The sequence below is a fragment of the Stegostoma tigrinum genome, chromosome 14 (assembly GCF_030684315.1).
Source record: "Stegostoma tigrinum isolate sSteTig4 chromosome 14, sSteTig4.hap1, whole genome shotgun sequence".
NCBI classification, from domain to species: domain Eukaryota; kingdom Metazoa; phylum Chordata; class Chondrichthyes; order Orectolobiformes; family Stegostomatidae; genus Stegostoma; species Stegostoma tigrinum.
Window position 1 is genome coordinate 72,787,685 of NC_081367.1, and position 24,108 is coordinate 72,811,792.

The 24,108-nt window shown below is 43.6% G+C and overlaps 1 protein-coding gene across 2 annotated transcripts in view; it reads left to right on the forward strand.

Annotated features, from left to right (window-relative positions):
* Nucleotides 1–23,089, forward strand: part of LOC125457988 (sodium/hydrogen exchanger 9-like) — a 453,786-nt gene extending 430,697 nt beyond the window's left edge. The window contains exons 15-16 of one of the 2 annotated variants that reach the window (XM_059651223.1): nucleotides 9,205–9,310; nucleotides 19,473–23,089. In XM_059651223.1, the coding sequence (XP_059507206.1) occupies nucleotides 9,205–9,310; nucleotides 19,473–19,637 (271 nt within the window). In that variant the 3' untranslated portion in view covers nucleotides 19,638–23,089. The remainder of the gene's footprint in view (nucleotides 1–9,204; nucleotides 9,311–19,472) is intronic. The other variant, XM_059651224.1, reaches the window with a different exon arrangement.
* Nucleotides 23,090–24,108: the final 1,019 nt, after the last annotated feature.

Sequence of the window (24,108 nt, forward strand, 5' to 3'; positions counted from 1 at the left end):
CGTTTCGGGCCTAGACCCTTCATCAGAGACTCTCTGATGAAGGGTCTAGGCCCGAAACGTCAGCTTTTGTGCTCCTGAGATGCTGCTTGGCCTGCTGTGTTCATCCAGCCTCACATTTTATTATCTAGTAATGAACTTCCTTCTGCTTTTGCCTATCTTTTCTGAGAGTAGAGTAGAGGAAGTGCCCAGCTTTGTTGGGTGTTGAACTGGGGCCACTGCCATGCTTGTGGCTGTCATTTTACAAACTGAATATACTGCCCTCTTATTGGGCTGGAAAGACCGAGTCTTTCATTCCATCTTCAGCAAAATTAAGGTTCGTTTAAACACAGGGATCTCAGTTTTAAATTTAAAGACAACTCATTAACTCTAACAGTAAGCCTAGTAACTTTTACTGACTAGCATAATTCATTAATTTTACTTTGTTAGGAATTTATTTCTCAATGTTGCCATGAGCCATTGATTTTATTTCAGTCTTTGCCTCATTAAATGCATTTATTGAAATCAAATGAATAAAGTTACAAAATCTGACTTTGCCATATGTTTCCTTACTTGCCCTGTTTCAAGGTCGCACTTGTAAGGCTCAGTTGGCTGGATGGCTGGTTTGCAATGCAGAGTGATGCCAGCAGCTTGGGTCCAATTCCCGCACAGGCTGATGTTACACGTGAAATACCCTCATTCTCGCACTCTGTCTCGCCTGAGGCATGGTGACCCTCAGGTTAAACTACCACTCCCATGAGACAACAGCCTATTGTCTAGTAGGATCATGGGGAGTTACCTTTTTTTTAATGGTTAATTAATTACAGGATTTGTTGAAACACAATACTCTTTTTAACTATTAATTGACCTTATTGATGGCCAACCAGAGTTAAATTTCTCAACCTTGGTGGAAATGTGCCAGAATTAGAGGCAGCTGAATGGTATGGTGGTATAGGCACTGCTCTTCCTGCTGTAGGATCATCACATCCATTAGAGGAAACACTCCCTTTTCTGCAGGTTTTAATGTTCTTGCCAACTCTCAATCCAACTTCTGAGCCGTCTCAGCAGAACAGCCGATTTTGGATTTCCTCACATACAGCTGGCAGCTGTTTACATAGAGGCATTGCCAGAGACTTGAGAGCACTTTTCTCAGTGGGTATAGAGCTTGTCCTCTCAAGTCAAGGAGCAGATAGGGGAAAGGAAATAAGACATCAAAACGAAATGATAGTCATTCATCTGTCCATTTCTATGCATCTCTTAAATTTGGAATTCTCTCCATAAAACCATAAGGTATAGGAACAGAATTAGGCCATTCGCCCCATTGCATATGCTCCACTCTCCAATCATGGCTGATGTGTTTCTCTGCCCCATTCTCCTGCCTTCTGTCCCTAACTCTTGATCCCCCTTACCAATCAAGAACCTATCCATCTCTGTCTTAAGTCCATTCAATGGCTTGGCCTCCATAACCCTCTGCGGCAATGAATTCTCCCAGATCACCACCCTCTGGCTGAAGAAATTCCACCCTTAGGGCATTGTGGGTCAACCAATAGCAGGTGGACTACAGTGGGTTCAAGAAAGCAGATCGCCCTCACCATCTCAGAGCCAACTAGGGACGGACAATAAATGCTGGCCCAGCCAGCAACACCCATGTCCCATGAGCAAATTTTTAAAAAGCAATCAATGGTCATTTTCCCTTTGCTCAGTGTTACAATTGGTTAGAAAACAGGGTGGACTGGGTCTACTGCCCTGGGATTATAGGGATTGTCTTACCGGGCTGCACAATGTTATATTGTTCCTTTGATTGTTTTTTTGTGATAAATGAGGCAATTTCCTACTTCCTGCAAAGTTTATCTTTTGCAATGTCATGTTGCAGCAGACTATAATTCTTGAAATAAACTGCAAATAGATTACTTGTTTGGATCTTATCATTAAATTTCTGGAAGTGCTTGCAGCTCAGGGAATTATAGGTTGCTTAACATAGACTTTTCTCTCCAAGCTCATCAGCGTTAAGTTTCATCTCCCGCCTCTGTACCCTCAGTATCGCAAAACATACTTTTTTTTCTGTTACTTGTGATTTTTTTTTCAATTTATTGAACAATTAAATGATTATTTGGATAGAAGTAATGTGCACAGATATGGAGGAGATGCAGGAGATTAGCAGTAAGTAATGGAATAGGCACAATGACCATTGGCTGCACTGTAGCAATTCTGTAATCATGTATAAGGTGAAAAGATATAGCGTGCAATGAATTAGAAAGACGACATTAAATGAAAAGAAGTTGATTACTGTGCTGAAATCTGCTAGGATCTCAGTAGCTAAGAGAAATGCGCATTTCACTTCAGTATGCTCACTCCCCCTCTGCACGATCAGCTCTCTGCATTCTCAGTACATTTCAAGACAAATTATTATTGGCATGTCTGTCCTTCAGTGGCTTAACATCAACATTTAACTCAGAAGCTGCTTGCAAAATGATTTTTTTCTGTTGTAACATACTGAGGCTGTCTGAAATTCCTTTCAAAGTCAACTTTATTTCACTAGTAATGGAGAAATGGAACCAAAGTGTTTAACATGTCTGAGAACACTTGCTCTGTAAAATAGATGCGCGTTTCATAAAATTTACCCACAAATTAAGTCATTTGATTCAAACAAGTGTTTCTGTTTCACCTCACTCACTTGCTACACCTTTGCCATCAAACTCCATCAGCATAACCTTCTATTAATTTCTACTTCATTTACTTATTTATAGAGTCATCGAGTCTACAGCATGAAAACAGGCCCTTCAACCCAGTCCATGCTACCCAGTTTTCACCATTAAACTAGTTCCATTTGCCTGTATTTGGTCCATATCCCTTCATGCCTATCCAATCCATGCACCTGTTCATAGGAGGAGCAGAAAAGCTGATGTTTTGATGCCTGTTCAAATGTTTATTAAATGACAAAACTGTACTCCTTCCAACCTTACCTCTGGTAGCCATCCCAGCCACTCAGCACCCTCTGTGTGAAAAATATTACCCCTCTGGGCCCTTTGGGATCTCTCCCCTCTCACCTTAAGCCTATGCCCTCTAGTTTTAGACTCCCCGAACCTGGGAAAAAGCTGTCCACTATCTACTTTATCTGTGCCTCTCATAATTTTATATCTTTACCCATTTCCTGCTAGGCTGTTTCACCAAATTACAGAACTGTCACAATGCAGAAGCAGTCCATTCAGCCCTTCACACCTGTGGTGCTTTGCCTCAGCCACTCCTTTCGGTCACGTATTCCACAATCTTCCCAATCTTTGGATAAGAAGGTTTGCTGTTATGACTGCGTTCTAAGGATAAATCTTTTAAAATACCAATTTAAACAAGGTTTAGCCAATCTCTTAGTTTCTAGAACGTTGAATTCATTTTCTTGAAAAACGTTCCTTCCTTTCCTTCCCAGATTGACAATGTCCTCTCCTCTAGTGCGCACATTGACTTGTACCAAAATCAGAAATTGCTGGAGAAACTCAGCAGGTCTGGCACCATCTGTGGAGGGGAAGCAGAGCAAGCATTTCAAGCCCAGTGTCCCTTCTTCGGAACTGTTGATGTGTGTCGGCACAGTGTTACTGCGCCTCAGTAAATGGCCCGAATAAACCCTGAACCAAACAAGCAGGCTGCTTTGTCCTGGATGGTGTCAAGCTTCTTGACTGTTGCTGGAGCTGCATCCATCCAGGCAAGTGGGGGGTATTCCATCACACTCCTGACTTGGGCCTGTAGATGGTGGACAGGCTTTGGAGAGTGAAGAAGTGAGTTACTCACTGCTGTATTCCTAGCCCCTGAGCTGCTGTCGGAGCCACTGTGCTTATGTGGCGAGCCCAATTCAGTTTCTGGTGAATGGTAACTCTTACGATGTTGATGTAGCAACAGAACAGTCCCAACCTTTCCCAGAAATATGTGGAAATCCTTTTGTAAAATGGCACAATGGGCCACTTGGCCGATGTATAGATTTCTCTGCCAAACTTACACAAGGAGGCCAGTTTAAAGCCGTATAAAATTTCAGAAATGTCACTTTTTCCAACAAAGAAGGAAATTGATGAAGTGAGCTAAACTTTATCAGGCAGGTGGAAGCTGGTGCAAATTTTTAAATCTAGTCAGATTAGAATTCAGGATTGTGTGGAATGATTGGTTTAGAGGGTGGCACAGTGGCTGAGTGCCAGGGACCCGGGTTCGATTCTACCTCGAGTGACTGTGAGGGGTTTGCTTGGGTTTCCTCCGGATGCTCCGGTTTCCTCCCACAGTCCAAAGATGTGCAGGCTCAGTGGATTGGCCGTGTTAAACTGGTTACAGTTTCCAGGGATGGGCAGGTTTAGGCAGATTAGCCAGTGTTACAGAGATAGGGTAAGGGGTTGGGACTGGGTGGGCTGTTCTTTGGAGGCTCGGTGCAGACCTGATGGGCTGAATGGCCTGTTTCAACACTGTAGGGATTTTAGAGATGATATAGAATCAATGAGAATGATATGAGCAAAGAAATCAGCATTATAAGTAGCTTTATACCTGATTCCCTAAGCTGCATTACCTGGCAGCATAGTTACCTGCTTGGAGCACTAGCTTTATACGTTTGTGCTAAACTGACTTTCTTATTCATAATGATGATCAATGCATTTTTGTAAATTTTTCTCATGAAACATTACTGTGGCCTCTTGTTCAGTTACGTTTCAACTTTATCTGAAATAGAACGAATGAATGACGGTGGAAAGTGCAAACTAAATCTCATTCTTCTGTCTCTGCCTTAAGCCTGGTTTGTAACTAATAAGCAAATTATAATACGCATTTCATGTCAATAGCTTCCTATAAACACCATTGGAAATGTGACGCTTTAGCAGAATGTAGGAGAGCACTTTTAAGGAGATAATATCTCTGTCACCCTCAACTTCTCAACTTCACTGGAATATTGTAAAACAACATTTGTTTTGAAGAAGTTCTTGGTTATTAGCTTGAGAAGTTTAAACAACAAAATGGCACCAGTTTTTCTGCCTAGCTATGGAATAACTGTTGGGGAACTCAGCACAAAGCTCTGACTGATTTCTGATGAAGGGTCTAGGCCCGAAACGTCAGCTTTTGTGCTCCTGAGATGCTGCTTGGCCTGCTGTGTTCATCCAGCCTCACATTTTATTATCTTGGATTCTCCAGCATCTGCAGTTCCCATTATCTCAAACACATCAGCTACATCCCTGGGGAGAACTGCACCAGCTGACCTGGCTAAAGATTAAAGTTCTAAGTGTAAGTCCTTAAAGTAAGAGGCAACTTTTAACTCTATCAATCAATGGGAAGTTGGTGGTGGTTCGAACAATGGTCCCCTGACCTAAAATGATTGTAATTTCAGACTACAAATGGGCTGAATTTCTCCTGAGCCCTCCTTAAAAAAGCCAAAGCAGTTGTGAACACATGCAACCCCTTCTCTTCTCTTTGCCTTTCCTGTCTCAAGAATGCTTTGTTCCCCTCCCCACTGCAGCCGGGCTCAGAGTCCCATTTGTTTCACACACACGCACACACTCACAAAATGAGAAAGAAGTTTTAGTCTCCAGCCAGCATTTCATTACCACCGGGAAGCCCAACAGGCAGTAGGTCCCTCGCCGCATTGCCTCCTATTCTCCGTTGCTGATTGAAGTCAGCCCTTTCACCTCAGGAGATGTTGAGAATTTCACACAGACAGCATAAAGGAATACAGAGCTCCACCACTCTTAAGCCTTCAGTGAAAGAGTGCATGCCACAAACAGCTCATCCATTCGCAGCCTTTCGAATGTAGAACAGGAAAAGACCCTTCACCTCACCACGTCTGTGCCTTTCATGATATTCTAAACTAATCCCAGCTGTCTGCACATGGTCATCCCTGTATTCCCTGCCTGTTCTCACTGCTATCACACTTGCTTCTACCACTTCCCATGGCACCTACCGCACTCTTGTGTAAAAAAAAACTTGCTTCATACATCTCCTTTAAACTTTCCCTCTCCCAACTTAAACCTATGCCCCCAACCTGGGAAAGAGTCTTCAGCTGTTCACCCTATCCATGCCTCTCATAATACCGTACACTTCTATCAGATCGTCCCTCAGCCTCTGACACTCACGCAGAAACAATCTATGTATGTCCAACGTCTCCTTATAGCTAATATTCTCCAATCCAGGCTACATCCTGGTAAACCCCTTCTGCAACTCTTTCCAAAGCCTCCTTCCAATACTCCAAAGGTGGCATAACTAAAAATTTTAAACCCACTGCAATGGCATTATTCTCAATGCCCCATCTGGTGAAGGCAAGCTTGCCATATACCTTAGATAACAAGGTGTAGAGCTGGATGAACACAGCAGGCCAAGCAGCATCAGAGGAGCAGGAAGGTTGGCATTTCGGGCCTAGAGCCTTCAGAAGGAGGGTCTAGGCCCGAAACGCCAGCCTTCCTGCTCCTCTGAGGCTGCTTGGCCTGCTCTGTTCATCCAGCTCTACACCGTGTTATCTCAGATTCTCCAGCAGTTCCTACTGTCTCTGATGCCATATGCCTTGTTTGACACCTTATCCACTTGGATCACCACTTTCAGGGAGCTATGGACTTACACCCCAACATCCCTTTGTATGTCAATACTCTGAAGGGTCCTGCCATTTACTGTATACTTCCCTCTTCCTCACCTCATACATGTCTAGACTAAACTCCATCTGTCATTTGTCTGCCCAGCTTTCCAACTGATCTACATCCTGCTGTATCCTTTTTATGAACTGCACCAGAGGGTCCAGGGATGTCAGTGGGTTCAGGGACACTTGGATTTTGAATCACTGGGTACTCATACCTCAGGCAGGGTACAGCAGATAAACAGTTATTCTCTCTTATTGTAGAGCTTCACAGTGCAGTCAGAGTTTGATCCTTAGATCAGGGTACATACATTCAATTTTCACAGTGTGGAACAATTCTAAAGGGAAAAAACAAGGTGCAGAGCTAGATGAACACAGCAGGCCAAGCATGTGTTCATCCAGCTCTACACCTTGTTATCTCGGATTCTCCAGCATCTGCAGTTACTATTATCTCTGAAGGGAAAGAAAACAGCTTTTCAAGAGTTGCTTCCCATTGACAAATGGAACACTTTTGGTAACCCTCTAACATTCCATTTTTGTCTGTGTAGTCTTGACAGTTGACAATCAATGGTGGCATAGTGGCTCGGTGGTTAGCACCACAGCCTCACAGCACCAGGGACCTGGGTTCAGTTCCAGCCTCGGGTGACTCTCTGTGCGGAGTTTGCACATTCTCCCCGTGTCTGCGTGGGTTTCCTCCGGGTGCTCCGGTTTCCTCCCAAAGATGTGCAGGTTAGGTGGATTGGCCATGTTAGATTGCCTGTAGTGTCCGTGGGGTATGTGGGTTAGCCATGGGAAATGCAGGGGTAGAGAGAAAAGGGTATGGGAATAGGTCTGGCTGCGACACTCGTAGAAGGGTCGGCGTGGACTTGTTGGTCCGATTGGCCTGTTTCCGCACTGTAGAGATTCTATGAATGTTTCTAGATTTATCACTTCTCTTGTACAGGCAGCCCTGTGGACTACAATTAGATTTTATTCCTGAATACATTCATAAATCAATTTATGTTCAAGGCAGAACACAATACAATACAGTATCAAATATCTGTTCATAAGGACAAGCAAACATCTGCCTTTCAGATTTTTAAAATTAATTCTAACATGAAATCTAGTTCGTTGGTATCGTCTGTAAGGCAGACATTCACAAATCTGCCTGCATTTGCGCAGTAATTTTGCGTTTAGAATCAACCCCTCACACATCAAGTAAATGCGTTAAACAGAGGTACAATTGATCCCAATTATGTTCTGTATGCAAAGGGGGAATGGTGCAACCTGCATTCCACCATCCGCAATAAGTCTTGTGTATGATTTAATTCCACAGTCAAGCTACTTCTGAGTCTGTTTGCTAGTATTGGTAAATGATTAAAATGACTTCTGTCCAAAATAGCTGCAGAATTGAAGCCCAATTTGAGTTCATTTTACTGAATCCTCTGCTACCATCTATTCAATTCTGCTCTGTCACTGGCAGGAACCCTGTGATTACTTTTGGCAAACCTCGAATTCCATAATGAAAGTCCTAAATCAGCAGCTAGTTATCAAATGTTCCGTGTCATACAATGTTTGATAGATACATACAGTGTCATACAGTGTTGGAAGGTATCCTAGCGCCGGAGGCAGCTCGGTGAGGGTTCACTAGGCTGACATGAGGTATTACAAGGTGCAGAGCAGGGTGAACACCGGGCCAAGCAGCATTAGAGGAGCAGGAGAGCTGACATTTCAGGCCTAGACCCTTCTTCAGAAAAAGAAACACCCCGTGTGTACATCTGTGTTCGTACAGACCTTTCAGCATAAAATATAGCATTCTAACTTCCTATACACAGAATGGATTCAACTTCATGGGTTTGCGCAACTACAGGGCAGATGCTAAAAACTAGAACGAACCCTTATGAAGTCCACAAGAAGAATCCTCACCCTCAGCCTTCCTGCTCTACCCCTCGGATCCAGTGAAACTCCGAATGCTGTCCAGGTCAGTTCCCTATGAGACACTTGATTGGCAACACTTATTGAAAAGAGGAGAGATGGGACACTTGCTGATTCTGTAACCATTGGGCAAGATCCCAGTCATCTCTGCTCCCCCAAACGCTTTTCATACTATGGTCCTTTGTCAAGCAATAATGAAGTTCATTTCTGTATCCCCAGAGAAAGCAGCCAACTGCAGCTTAATATCAGAGGGATTTTCTGAAATTTGTCACATAAACCAAATGCGTTTCAGTCACTGCAGTGATCCTTTGCTTTCCCTTGATGTAATAATGTGAAAGGTAAAATCCACCAACGTCCCACGCTGCCATTAAAGAGAGAGAGCTGGTGCTGGTTTAACCTGAGGGTCACCGTGCCTGAGGGAAGGGGAGAGGTTGGAAAGGACAAACAAAAGCAGAAGTTGTTGGGAAAGCTCAACAGGTCTGGCAGCACCTGTGAAGACAAATCAGAGCTAACGTTTCGGGCCCGTCGACCCTAGAAAGGAGAATTATTCATGGTAATCTTAGCCAGCGTGGGAATTAAACCCATGCAGTTAGTGTCACTCTGCGTCACGAACCAGCCATCCTGCCAACTGAGCTATAATGAGTACTCGTGACACTCGGTCAGTGCGTCCTTTACAATATGTGTGTTGTTCGATTCAAAACAGAAATTCCACATTTCTTCCTTAACTAAGCCATAAGATACTTAAAGCCAGCCTTGACACATTCTGGTCCACCACTCACAACAACTTTACCAGCATGGTGCGGTCCTGTTGCTAGGTTACTGACCAGCCCTCAGGCGTACCAGGTAAGCTGCTTTTATTAACTTCTTCTGGAGCTGACAATCTAAGTTATAAATCTTATTATTGAAGTTCAAAATGGATAGCTTTATCAGACTACCTGCCATTGTCATTATCATTTGCAAATGGCGAGTGCCAAAGTGCTAGTTGTCTTCTGGCATCTGTCCCAGTATTTCAATGATCGGACTCAGCTCTTTCACTGATCATCTCCAGTATCAGCGATTGGGTGCAATGGAGCGAAGCTGGGCGTGACGTTTCAACCACAGATATCCTGTTTAACCTTGTGTCATATTCAGTGAGAGATTGGTTTCCTGCAGTAGCACATAGTGTGAAATGAATCGGGTGTAAAAGCATTTGGCTACCAAAGGCATGTTCTGTACGCTACTCAATCCTAGAAGAAGGCACAACAGTAAAAGCTAAGCTAAGGTAAGTCTGTAGCCTCCCAGTGATGTGAACACACAATGTAACAGTCTTCATTTCATAGAATCCTTTCATGGAATCCCTACGGCGTGGAAACAGACCCTTTGGCCCAACAAGCCCACACAATTCTTCATGTTGAAGTGGCAGGACTCCTTTGTCATTCACGTTTCCATCAACTAGCAAATCTATGAAGTTGGGTTTCACACTAAATTGAATCTGCAGAACCAAGCAAAAGTTTCCAATGTGACACTAAATTACTGCAGATTTTGGAATCTGTCCTGAAAACAACAAATGCTGGAGATAACAGCGAGTCAGGCAGCATCCATGGAGAGAAAGCAATCTAACATATGCAGTGGGAGATAGTAAGAACTGCCGATGCTGGAGTCTGAGATAACAAGGTGTGGATCTGAATGAACACAGCAGGCTAAGCAGCATCAGAGGAGCATGAAAGCTGACGTTTCGGGCCTAGACCCTTCTTCTGAAGGCTGTAGGCCTGAAATGCCAACCTTCCTGCTCCTCTGATGCTGCCTGGCCTGCTGTGTTCATCCAGCTCCGCACTGTGTTATAACATGTGCAGTGAGTTTGGCCCTTACAGTGTTTATCTGCAAAGCATGCTGGATCAAGCCTGATCTATAAATCTATTGTTACAGCAGTAAAGAAGGCAGAATGTTACCCAACACAACAGTGTGCTGTTGAAGATTCACTTGTTCCAAGATCAAAGAAGACAAGTTAGAAATCTTGGCAAAATCTACATGCACAGCATCAGATATGGGTGGACCTGGGTCAGGTGGAATGCAGCAGGATTTAAATCTAAAATTCAAATCAAGTCTGTTTCAATGCCCCCCCCCCGCCCCCATTCCAGCTTTAACAGAGACAGGAATGTTAAAGCTGCTCCCAGGAGACAGGTTTGTAATCTGGCTGCCAGCTTTATCTTTCCCCAACTTTGTTTCCTGATCCATGGAAAACACAGCAATTAACAGGAAGGCAAAAACCGCGAAATGGTCTAAGTACCTCGCCGGCACTGCAGCTGGAGTGCAGTCCAGTCTACTCCTCTCTCTAGGATCAAGCCCCCTTCTGTCCCTGGCGACTGGACCTCTCTTAGATTCCACCGTCCACTGACACCTTCCAGTTTGGAGCCCAGACCACAGCTCCTGACCCATCTGCCGTTTTGATTGCCCTTCAAACAACCCCCAACGCCTCCCCCAGTGCTGATTTCTCTTTGCAATTACTAAACCAACCTCCACACTGCCTATCATCTCTAAGTCTCTTCCCGTCACTTCTAACTCTCTGGACCTGATTGTACACAGCAACTGCCACCCAATGAGCTGCTTCTGGGCTGATGTGATTGACCAGCTGGTGTCAGAATGGGGAATCCTTTGGCGAAACTTGCAGGGCACCCCTTGGCGTTAGAACTCTGTGGTGTATCGGAAAACGTGGCCTACCAGGTTTCCAAATGTGCCTCCTCCTGTCATCCCAATCTAAGGCTGTGCCCAATATAGTATAGGGCGCGTGGCTTCTCCCTGCTACTGCACAGGAGAAACTCTCACTGTATTGAATATGAAGGGAGTAATAAATAACTGTGGACTAGGCAGTCAACAGTCCTCAGGATGAATTAGCAACAGATCCTAATCCTGCATCCAGACTCCTGACTCCTCAGAGTGGGTCCACCATTGAAAATGGCACAAGTCAGGAGTGTGATGGAATACTCCCCACTTTCCTGGATGGGAGCAGCCCCAACAACACTCAAGAAGCTTGATCCCATCCAGGACAAAGCGACCCACTTGATCGGCACCACATCCACAAGCATCCGTTCCCTCCACCATCAACGCTCAGTAGCAGCAGTGTGTACTATCTGCAAGATGCACTGCAGAAGTTCACCAAAGATCCTCGGGCAGCACCTTCCAAACCCACGATCACTTCCATCTAGCAGGACAAGGGCAGCAGTTACACAGGAACTTGGAAACATATCGCCGTTCCTTCACTATCACTGGGTCAAGATCCTGGAACTCCCTCCCTAAGGGCACTGCAGGTCAGCCCGCAGCACATGGACTGCAGTGGTCCGAGTAAGTGGCTCCCCACCACTTCTCAAAGGGCAACTAGGGACGGGCAATAAATGCTGGCCAGCAGCAATGCCCATGTCCCATAAGCGAATAAAAAGAAGTGTGGCTTTTATGTAGCAAATAATGTTAGTGTGATCGCCCAGCATTGTATCTTTGATGGTAACTGAACAGCAATCAGTTATACACCGTGCTATTTCTGCTGTTATGTTAGGACTCAGTTTGACCTGAAGTCATTTGTGAGTTTCACCTAGGAACATAGGAAATAGGGATAGGCCATTCAGCCCTTCAGACCTACTCCACCATTCAATACTATCAGCCAACTCAATGGCACGTTGGTGCTTTTCCTTTATTTCCTTTGAGCTCTTCAGCCTAAAGAACCATATCTAGCTCCTCCTTGAAAACATTCACTGTTTTGTTTTTAACTACTTTCTGCAGCAGAGAATTTTACAGGCTCACCACTCTCTGGGTGAACACATTCTGCTCATCTCAATCCTAAGTGGTTTACCATTTAGTTTTAGTTTTATTGAAGAAACAGGGAAAAAGTACATGGATGTTGTATTCTCAGTGGCCGTTCTTTTATTAATTGAAACAAGATGAAACAAAATTTTTTGGCTAGGTGCCCTGAGATCATAACACTGCTGAATGGATGGAACATAGTTTCACCATGTTATTTGTGGTGAACCTGTCTGCTCTGAGGGATTTGACAATGCACTCTCATAAAATGGATCTGAAGCTGCAGCATGACAGCAAAAGCAGCAGATCATTTTCTAAAGCATGTAATAGCTTGTGAAGCAAAACTGAAATTGTTTGAGAAGCAACTGCAGAGGAGAGGACAGATCACTATCAGCTTGAAGGAAGACACAAAGCAACAACTGGGCAGAGAATCCGGTTTCAATTTGAAGAGGGCAGTTAACCGAGTTGACATGGCTTTCCATGGCTTTGATCACAAGTTCTGACAACAGTGATGAGTCGTTGCTATTAGAACTCATTATAGTTTTTTAAAAAACTATTTCCACAAGGATTAAGAGTCCAATGGTAACTATAAATCGATTGCCAATTGTTGGAAAAACTATCTGGTTCACTAATGCCCTTAAGGGAAGGAATCTGCCATCCTTACCTGGCTTGGCCTACATGTGACTCCAGACCCACAGCAACTTGAGTCAGGCAGCATCCATTGAGAGAAAGTAAGCTAATAAACCAAGACGGCTCTTCATCAGACTCAACTAGACTCGAAACGTTGCTTGCTTTCTGTCCGTGAACTCTACCTGACCCGCTGTGCTCTCCAGCCTTTAGTGTTTTCAGTCCAGATTCCAGCATCTGTGTAATTTGCTCCCACTACAATATGGTTGACTGTCAACTGCCAATGAGCAATTTCAGGTGGGCAATAAATGCTGACCTAGCCAGTGCCACCCCTATCCCATGAATGCATCTGCTATTTTATTCAATGCTATATCTTGCATGGTTTTGCTTAGTTCCTTTGGAGTGAAATCTCATGCTCAGTGAATGTTTTCAGGATCTGGAAACTCTTATGGAAAGGTGTAACTCGATGACCATTGCAATCTACTTCCTTCAGCAGTGCCAGTTTGAACAGCAGCCCCAATGTAGGCGAGACAGCTTGCCTACAGAGCTTAGACATGGAGCACTCATAGTTTCAGAGCTTCAGGTATCCGAGCAATGCCAGGACGGTTCTTCTGCAGAATATTGCTGGAAATCTGAAACAGACCCAGAGAATTCTGCAGAAACTCAACAGGCCTGGCCACATTAACGGAGATAGAAACTGACTCCAGTGTGACTCTTCTTCAGAACTTCCGGCTATTCCAGCCACCGTGACGTCCTTAGTGTTGGTGTGTGTTGGACGTTTGTAGAGGGCAGCACCGTGGAACCACATGGGAACGCCACCCCCTCCACGTTCCCCTCCAAGCCACTGACCATCCTGACTTGGAAATACAACACCGTTCCTTCACCATTGCTGGGTCAAAATCCTGGAATTCCCTCCCTTAGGGTATTGTGGGCCAACCCACAGCATATGGACTGCAGTGGTTCAAGAGGAAGCTCACCCCCACCTTCTCGAGGGGGCGGCTAGAAACAGGAAATAAATGCTGACCCAGCCAGCGATGCCCACATCCCACAAATGAATGATAAGGAAAGACTGTGATGTTAATATAACATTTTTGACCTCAGCACTCCAGCAGGACTGATCAACAGCTTTGAGGTTAGTTCTCAAGTGATTCCCACTGGATGCTGCTCAGTTACTTAAAATGGTTTGCACTTATTTAAAAGCTGCTTATCTGAATGTGTCAGAGATAGCAAGGACCGCAGGTACTGCAGTCAGAGACAACACATTATGGAGCTGGAGGAGCACGGCGGCTCAGAAGGGCCCCCGACCCGAAACATCAACTTTCCTGCTCCCCTGATGCTGCCTGACCTGCTGTGCTCCTCCAGCTCCACACCATGTTAATGAATCTGTGCAGCATTTGTAACAAGATAGCTGAATTACAGCTGGAGTAGAAGTCAGTGAGGATGATATGACGGATAGCGTAGAGACATGGTTGGAAGGTGACCAAAGCTGCAAACTGAATATTCAAGGATTTATTGAAGGAATTGATTTATTTCATTTATTTATTGTCACGTGTATCTTGTGACAAAATACAGTTACACACTAGCGCCATCTTAAAATGCAGAAAAAGAAACCAAAACATAAAGGCAGAAAAATGAAGAAGTAAAGAAAGTGTCCAACTTTTCAGTCCTTCTTGTTCAGTGCCCCATTATGAGACAGGCACATGTACCCTTCACCACACTGCTGCCACTGGAAGGAAACTTGCCACTCAACGATGCCATCTCTCCTCCACTGATGCCCTTGCTACAATGAGTCCTGGCTGGACCTCACCAATGCAGAGGCCCAGAGGAGGGGAGGGAAGTATCGATCTACCATCTGCAGCTTGTAAGTTAGCCATAAATTTGCCGTTAGAGGCTGTTGGAGGCAAAGAGAGTGATATTTGCCCAGAGTTGCAGTGAAAGGTTAGAATAATTAGAGTGCTTTACTGAGGTGCTTACTAAGGAAGAAGATGCTGATATTGAGGAAGATCAGGTAAGGATTGACAGACAGGATACACTTGAAAGATTACTTACGCGTAGAGTTGATAAACCATTGGCCTGAATGGCTGCACCCCAGCTTGCTAAAGGAAATGGCAGTGATGCTAGCTAAAGCACTTACTTTAATTTTTCAGTCATTGCTGGATACAAGATGAAGTGCCGAGGAGTTGGACAATGGCACAGTGACAGACTTTCATTCAAGGAAGGGTATAAAGGAAATTCCTAGCAGCCACACACTGATTAGTTTAACATCATGGGTAGCTAAAGATTTGGAAGCAATTATCAGAAAAGGAACCAACAGTGACTTGGAGAGGTTTGGGTGAATTTAGGAGATTTGTCAAGGGCGGATCAGGCTTCGCAAACATAATTGAAGCTTTGATGAAGAAGGAGTGAAGATTGATGAAGGAATACCCTGGATGTTATATATTGGAATTTGGGAAAGTGCTTGACCGAAGGTTGGTTGACAAAATTGAGGCTCATAACTCAAGGGTCAGTGTGCAATTGAGGAAGAAAATTGCTTAAGAAGGGAAAACAGTGAGTCCTGGTGTCTGATGCTTTCCAAACCCACAACTGCTTCATCTAAAAGGACAAGGGCAGCAGACACATGGGAATACCATGCCCCCTGCATGTTCCCCTCCAAGCCATTCACCATCTTGACTTGGAAATAGTGTCATGGGGTCAAACTCGAGGAACTCCCTCCCTAAGGGAATTGTTCAGTCAACTCACAGCAGATGGACTGCAGTGGTTCGAGAAGGCAGCTCACCACCAACTTTACAAGGGTAATTAGGGGTAGGCAATAAATGCTGGCCAGCCAGCAGGGCCTGTGTTCTATAATTGAATGAAAGCAAAGAGTGTTTTTCACATTGAAGAATGGTAGGTAATGATGTTCCTCAAGGGTCAGTGCTAGGATGACTGCTTTCTTCAACCTGTGGGGAAATACTGAAAGTTCAGCATTTAACTGTGGTATATAATGAAGAAGAAACCAATTGATAGCAACAAGACATAACTAAGCTGTAAGAAGGGGCATTTAAAATGTATTACCGAGAAGCAAGGTGATGCATTTTGTCAGAAATCACCAGAAGAGAAATCATGAACTCAATAGCAAGGTTCTAAAAAGTGTCTGGACAGATCTAGGGATTCCTGTAGAAGGATTTTTTGGAGGAGGCAAGACATTTTTGAGAAAGCAATTAGCAAAACATATCGGTTCTAAGATAGAGACGCTGTGCTGAAAAGCAAGGAACTTTTGCTGAAACATTATAAAGTTTTCTTGTTGGACCACAAGACACTTTCACCCAGTTCTGGTCACCACACTTTCAAAAAGGACATGAGGAACTTTGAGTTGGTGCACAGGAGAATTCCCAGAATGGTTCTGGGAATGAGGGATTTTTGATGCCAGGTAAGAGTGGGAAAACTGGGACTGTTCCCTTTGGGAAAGGGACAGATGGGGAGAGATTTTTCAGAGGTGTACAAGATTAGGACAGAAGGCAGACAAAGAAATGCTGTTCCCATCAGCTAAAGCCAGAAGGTCAAGGGGACACAGGTTTAGATTTAGGACAAGAGAAACAATTTATTCACACAGTGAGGGGTGGTGCGAACGGAGACCATTATTAATTTGAAAAGAAATCGGGTGCGTGCATGAGAGACATCATGCGAGAAATATTAGGGTTTAAAGAAGGGAGCAAGGAATGTGGCTTGCTCTACAGAGAGCTAGTCTGAATTCAGTCAGCCAAATGCCTGCCTTCTGTGTTGCTATGCCTTTGGGAACGGTAGAATGAAGAGAAACTGGGCTATGGGAAACATATGAACATAACATCAGGAACAAAAACAGAGGTTGCTGAAAAAGCTCAGCAGGTTTGGCAACATGTGTGACAAAAATTCAGATTTAACGTTTCTGGTCCATTGACTGTACCAGAGGAAGGGTCACTGGACCTGAAATGCTAACTCTGATTTCTCTTCACAGATGCTGCCAGACCTGCTGAGTTTTTCCAGTAACTTCTGACTTGTTCCTGACCGACAGCATCCGCAGTTCTGTCGGTTTCTATTGGATATAACATTATCTTCACTGTCCCTTTCAATGGTCTCAGTCAAGGCCATTCCAGTGTTGGTAAGACCATCACAGTTGAGCTACAACTGTTTGTTTTTGTTGGTTAGTTCTGATTCTCACCTTGTCCTCCAAGTTAAGAAGTGGATGTTACAGTGCAAGAGCTGACAGTGTGTACAATCCATGAGAAGTGGGTGTGAAGCTGACAGCAGTGCTCAGTGTGGGGGGACTGGCATGGGTTATGTTTCGTATGTGAGTGAAGTGCTGGGGGAAATTAAAGAGTGTGCAAGGGTCGTGGATCAGCAGTAAGGCTAAGCCCTTGAGGGGAAAAGACCGCACACGTAACCTTTCCCTGCATTACTTTCAGGTGCTCAGGCCAACAATCCTGGCACTGGCAGCGATGACCATCTGCTCCCACTTCCTCCACAGGTTTGGTGGGAGGGCCTTCTGTCTCCCTATAGTAAGAGGACACCTGTCCTCCTGTCTGCTGAGTTCTCCAGTGCTGTGCAAGAGACCCTTGGCTCAAGTGTTCTCTCCTAATGCACCATATTCACTGAGACAGGCTTGTTCAGGAACCTTCTAGCATTTCCTACAGCCAGAATGCAACCCCTTTTTAGGAGGTGCAGCTCAATTTAGGAAGTGTAGGCTAATGTTTTAGTGATATTTGCTGCAAATAAACTCAGGCCGCCACTGAATAGCACAATCAATACTGGGAGCACACAACCGTCGTTTAAATGAGCTGGTAACACACACCTTCATTGAATTTTATTGTGTTTCATGTTCACATTTTAAAAACCCTGCAGTAAAGTATTTCTTTTTTTCAGGTTTTTAAATTGCAGTCGTAATTTAGGTAGCTGCCTGAAGGAAAGTACAATTTTGAATATTACAGATGAAGCCAATGAGTCTGAATTTGCAATTGTATTTCAACTATGTACGGTTGGGAATATGCTCGCATTTCACATATTCTGCCCCATTTCAGTCCCCATGCAGTTCAGAACTTGCTGGAAGAAGCTGTCAAGGTGGATCACTAAAAATGATACCTACCTAAGGGCTTCTAGTAATGAAGACAGATTGCACAAGTGAGAGAGCTATTTCCTTGTGAGAAACAAAACACACAGAAGATATCATTGAGGCCGTTAAAATGATGGAATGATTGGACCATCAGGAACAGTCGACAACTTAATATTGAGACAAACTATCGTAACTTTTAAAGTGATTTTTCCCTCGAGTTTGCAATAAAATAATAGCTTTTTCAAAATATTTGTAGCCTGCAGTAATAAAGAATTCAAAGCCGTAGGAAGTGACACAAATAAAATGTACAAAATAAACGACTTCTGGATTTGCTGCACTCCACATGCACTGACTCGAAAAGAATGACTAGATACTGGTGTACTGCTGGAATAAAGATTAAATATTGTGATTTACTATTTGATCAGTTCTGCCCAGTCCACGGAAATATTGTTGCTCAGTTGGAAAACTGAGACAATTCAGTCCATGTTGTTAGAAACAAGTGTTAACCCGGATTTCCCAGTATTTTTTTCTCTATTCTTTCAAGAAACATGGGTGTCACTGACCAGGCCACTGTAAATTGTCCATCCTAGTGGCTAAGATGTCAACCACATTGCTCTACGTCTGGAGTTAGATATAGGCCAGACCAGGAAAGAAAGGCAGTTTCCTTCCCTAAAGGGGATTTTCTCCCCCCTAACAAGCAACAGTGGTCATCAGTTCACAGTAAACAACTGCACCTCCCAGTCACAAACCATTTCAACTCCCCCTCCCATTCCTCAGATGACATGTCCATCCTGGGCCTCCTGCAGTGCCACAACGATGCCACCCGAAAGTTGCAGGAACAGCAACTCATATTCCGCTTGGGAACCCTGCAGCCCAGTGGTATCAATGTGGATTTCACCAGCTTCAAAACCTCCCCTCCCTCCAATGCATCCCAAAACCAGCCCAGCTCATCCCTGCCTCCCTAACCTGTTCTTCCTCCCACCTATCTCCTCCTCCCACCTCAAGCTGCACCCCTATTTCCTTCCTACTAGCCTCATCCCGCCCCTTTGACCTGTCCATCCTCTCTGGACTGACCTGTCTCCTCCCTCACTCCCCACCTACACTCACCTTTACTGGCTCCACCCCTGCCTCCTTGACCTGTCTGTCTCCTCTCCACCTATCTTCTCCTTTATCCATCTTCTATCCGCCTCCCCCTCTCTCCCTATTTATTTCACAACCCCTTTCTCCTCCCCCATTTCTGAAGAAGGGTCTAGGCCTGTAACGTCAGCTTTCCTGCTCCTCTGATGCTGCTTGGCCTGCTGTGTTCATCCAGCTCTACACAAATATGTTTCTACATCTGAAGTAAACTGTAGACAGAATATATCTGAATTATACCTGCAAAAAATGGCAATTTGACATAACTGTACTTCCGTGTTCTGATTAACATAGATATGTGTTAAGTGAGAATTAACTGGCTTCTGTAGTGTTAAGGCTCTCTGAACCATAAGTAGTGGTGCTTCTGTCAAGAATTAAAGCCTAAATTGCTCCTGCTATTTTTAAACACAGGACCATCGGAAGGAAGATGACACAGATTACATCATCAGTAATGATGAGCTGTCGGTGTATTATGAAGACAAAGCAGTACCTGCTTCCTCTTCGAGTGAGGAACCAGGAAAACAGAGTCCCAACCAAGAGCAACCAGGGACCAAGGATATCTTCCATGAAGGATAAGTTCAGTGAAATATTGGCACTACCTCAAAATGGATTCCAGGTGGCTATACATCCGAAACTGGGCAAAGCATTTTTTTGGCACATTTTCCGGTGAGGGAACAAAATGGAAGGGGAAATTGAAAAGCTCTCATGTCCTCAGATCAACTCAACTACTCCAGCCCTTAAATTCCCATTTGTACCTTCTCCTGCTTAGCAGGCACTAAACTCTCATATTAAAATTCAAACCCACAACTAGAGCAGCTGGACCAATACTTAAACGGTGAGTTCATGAATTCCTAACAGTAACACGCCTGAGACCAAAAGGCTATCTCATGACACTTTTGAAAGAATGGTATTTTAATTCTGTCCAGAGCCTTGGGAATTTGCCTGTCCAATCAAATTAATGTAACTGCACTGACCTGATGGTTTTTTTTTCCTTTGAAAAGCTCTTTGATGCCATACTAAACTTTGCTCCTTTCTGTCTCTGATATAAAACAGTCCCTGCTCGGGCCTCTGCCCTCATGCAGGAATGATTCTAATGCAGACTCATCATGCTCTGTAGCTGCTGAAGAAATACCATTGCACTGTTGTGGAAACTTTCAAAAGTTAATCAATATAAATTTATTTGTCCCTTTCTGTGTTCTTAATAATTTTGAAGGGTGTTAGAATCCTAAAGGTCAGTGGTACCTTTTTACATTGTTACGTCACATTCCATTGTTCTAATGGTGTAACGGGTTGAGTTTCAGCCATGTTCTCTGTAGTCTCTGGTTCAATAACTTGATAATGTCGACTAAGATAAACCACCTATTAATGGAAAAAATTATGGAACTCAACTATCTCAGTGTCTTAGTAAATAAATGCATTATTTGAAGTCTTCTGGAAACCTGTGCTTTGCATTATGCTGTAGTATGAAGTCATACAAGGCCAAAAGTTCCCAAGCGTGGTCCTAGACAGGAGTCAACATCCAACAGCTAATTTCGCAACCACTCAGCTGGGAGGAAGCATGGAATTATCTAATGTGGAATTGTTACACAGCAGCCTCCGCTGACTTTCAGAGTGTTAGATATAGAAAGGATTGAAGCTGTAACAATGTGGCAAATAGCCCAACAATGCCCATTCCCATTGCTCACACACGCAGATCAGGTAATGGAGGCTCTCAGTGCTTGCAAAACTACCAAAGTAGGACGTTGATTTGGGAGTCCATTGCTTCCAAAGCTCCAGCCAGAAAGGTGTGAAGGTGCTGGTGATGGACTGGGGTGGACAAGGTCAGAATTCACACGACGTGTGGATCTGGATGAACACAACAGGCCAAGCAGCATCTTAGGAGCAGGAGAGCTGACGTTTCGGGCCCATTTCGGGCTTAGACCCTTCCAAAATGTCAGCTTTCCTGCACCTCTGATGCTGCTTGGCCTGCTGTGTTCATCCAGCTCCATACCTTGTTATCTCAGATTCTCCAGAATCTGTGGTTCCTATTGTCTCAGAATTCATACGACCTCAGTTTATGGTCCAACAGTCACCTGACGAAGAAGCATTGCTCTGAAAGCTTGTGATTTCACATAAACCTGTTGGACTATAACTTGGTGTCGACTGACTTCTGATCTTGTCCAGCCAGAAGGGGAGGAGAATTAAGAACAGAGATAGGTAGCTGACTTTCTGATCACTGGGTTTCAATAACAGTCTCCAAACACATTTGATGCTGGACAATTAACATTACAAAACTACGATATATTTTTGTCAGGAAAAGCTAATAAGGGTTAAAGATTCGAAGCAGCTGGATGGAGTTGGTACAGATAAAGCCATGATCTAACAGTGCAGCAGAGCACGCTGGATAACACCTTAAGGTAGATGCTACTTAAACAGAATGTAAATAGTATGTTGCATTAGGATTTGCCTGAAAGACTTTGCTCCGTCACATTTAACATGCATCGCCAGGGAGATAAAAGAGAAGATTATATTTCTGCACCTGAGTTAAACTGTACTGTTAAAAAGTACTGTCAATGTTTACTGGTGTAAATTTTGCTGTGAAATAGCTAATTAGATTCTCAAAATCTTACCTAAAATTCAAATCAATGGAATACTGTATTTTATTCAGGCTATGCTTTGCCGTCATCATAATCTTAACTTCAGAGACTGTTAATCTGTTTGATTTTGGAAACCACTATTTGTGAAAGAACCTTCTATTTTTTGGGTATGGCTTTATTTAAGGTGGAAATCTATTTGAAGTTTTCTGGAACTTTGTATTGCACATTAGTAAATTTGCTGTAACATAGACCTTGGGTAATTTTACAATGGGCTCTGCAGCTCATGTGGATCAGTGTGATCTCTGCAACATTTGGGGTGGTGTCCAAGAAACAGATGAAAGCATCATTTTGTCTTACGCCAGCAGAGAGACCATAAAAAATGCACCTAACTTTTCTCAATACATGTGTTGCAGAAGTATAAAGCATACAGTTGTCAGCTTTGCTTTGTCATAAACTTTGGAAACATTCCATTACTTTGACATTCAGACAAATGGTTTTAGTTAGTTTCAGATACTATATAAAGTATCTCATAGCTTGATAACAGGAGGTTTCACAAGCTAGAATAAGGAATGGTGAACTTTAACTCAAAAAGCATGATTTATTTTCTTGAAGATGTTGACAAATAGGAAGGGCACGCAATAAATCGTAAGTAACAAGGCATTAAAATACCAAGTCAGTATTGGTGTCTGCATAGTTGTGGGAGTTTTTTGTACATTTACTCATGGGATACAGGTAACACTGGCTGGGGCAGCATTTACTGCACACCCCTAACCGCTTAAAGGACTATTAGGAGTCGCCCACATTGCTGTGGGTCATGCAGGTCAGAATGGCAGATTTCCTTCTCTAAAGGACATTAGTGAACCGAATGGGTTTTCACAACAATCCATGATAGTTATTATAGTCACTATTACTGAGACGAGCTTTACATTTAAGGTTTTCATGAACTGAATCACCAGTTACCATGGTTGGATTTGAAAATCTGTTCCCAAGAGCATAAGCCTAAGATTCTGGATTACTGGGCCAATGGCATTACCATCATAAACCTTCTATTTTCCTATAAGAGATGGTGGCAAATGGATGACCCTCTGATATATCAATATCCTACACTATTGTAAGTGAAATCAAGGAAAAAATGCTTCTTAATTGATGTTTCTTTGACTCACTAGGATTATGTACTGTCTTGAATCAAAGCAATTGTTGTCTTTGTTGCTAACCTGCTACCACAAGCAAACGCAAAACCAAAATAACCATCATAAGCAGTACATATCTACCAAAAAAAGGCCAAGATTAAACAAAAGACCAAGAATTAAAGGTAGCAAACTACCCATCTAGAATCTTGTCTTCCTTTCAATAAACAACTTTGCCTGTTATGTATTTTCTGTCCCAACAGTGTAAGATGCCTTTGCAGTGTAACCTGTTATAATATGGTGCACTTTCACAATGGAAATAAAATTAAAACAGTTTCAACGTAACCAATTTGACTTTTACTGCAAGCTCTAAACATATTGCTCGTTATCAAATGCTAAAGTACTGGCAACAGCTAACTCTGATAACACCGGAATGGGAATTGTCTGTTTAAAGCGAAACTTAACATCACTTTCCCAAACAATCCTAGTTAGTATGAACTCAGCAAGGCTGCCCCATAGTAAAGCAGCCACAGAGGGAAACTCAATCTGCAAATGTTCCAGAAGATCAAAGGGACACCACTTACACCACTGGACTTGAGGAGAGTGAGATAAAAATTCGATTAATTTACTTTAATGTACAGCGCTACACATAGGCTTTCAATTATAAATGTTGTGGACCTTTTCTCACTATGTTGTAGTGTACAGCCTCAATGATTGCACAGGCCTCTGATAATTCATTTGACCTCAATAATCTTCTGCAATTCCCAAAGAATACCCATTTTTATCCCTCGGTGAATTGATCCTTTTTGCTATGCACCTTGGTGCCAATGTTGCCAGTTAGGGCAACTCCTCAGATAAACTGGGGAAAAGCTCAGACTAAGAAAATCCCCAAAGGGTCAAAGTCCTCGACACTTCTAAGCAGGTGGGACTTGAACTTGAGCCTCCTGAGTCAGAGGCATGGACGCTCCCATTATGTCACAAGAGCCTTTCGATGGTCAAATGTGATGCATCTGCCCCAATTTTACTGTCAGTTGTTCGTATCCTGGCTAACTCTTCCCTTAGCCTTTTAACAGGCATCTGGTTGTTACTTCACTGAGGTGCACCTTTCCCCTCCCTAGATTCCCCCAAACAACAGGGAGGAAGTTCCACCTCCGAGAGCAACAATCAATCCAGTAGCTACGAGCTGCCTGGCTCTGGCACAGCCACTGGAAACAGTGACAGCACAGCTGAGATCGCATGAGTCCTCAAAGGGAGGTAAGCTGCAATGGAGCCGGCACTTTCAGGTAAATCTGGGGTTTCTTACGGAGGCACTGGAAATCAGGGCTAGGATAGTCAGGGTGGAAT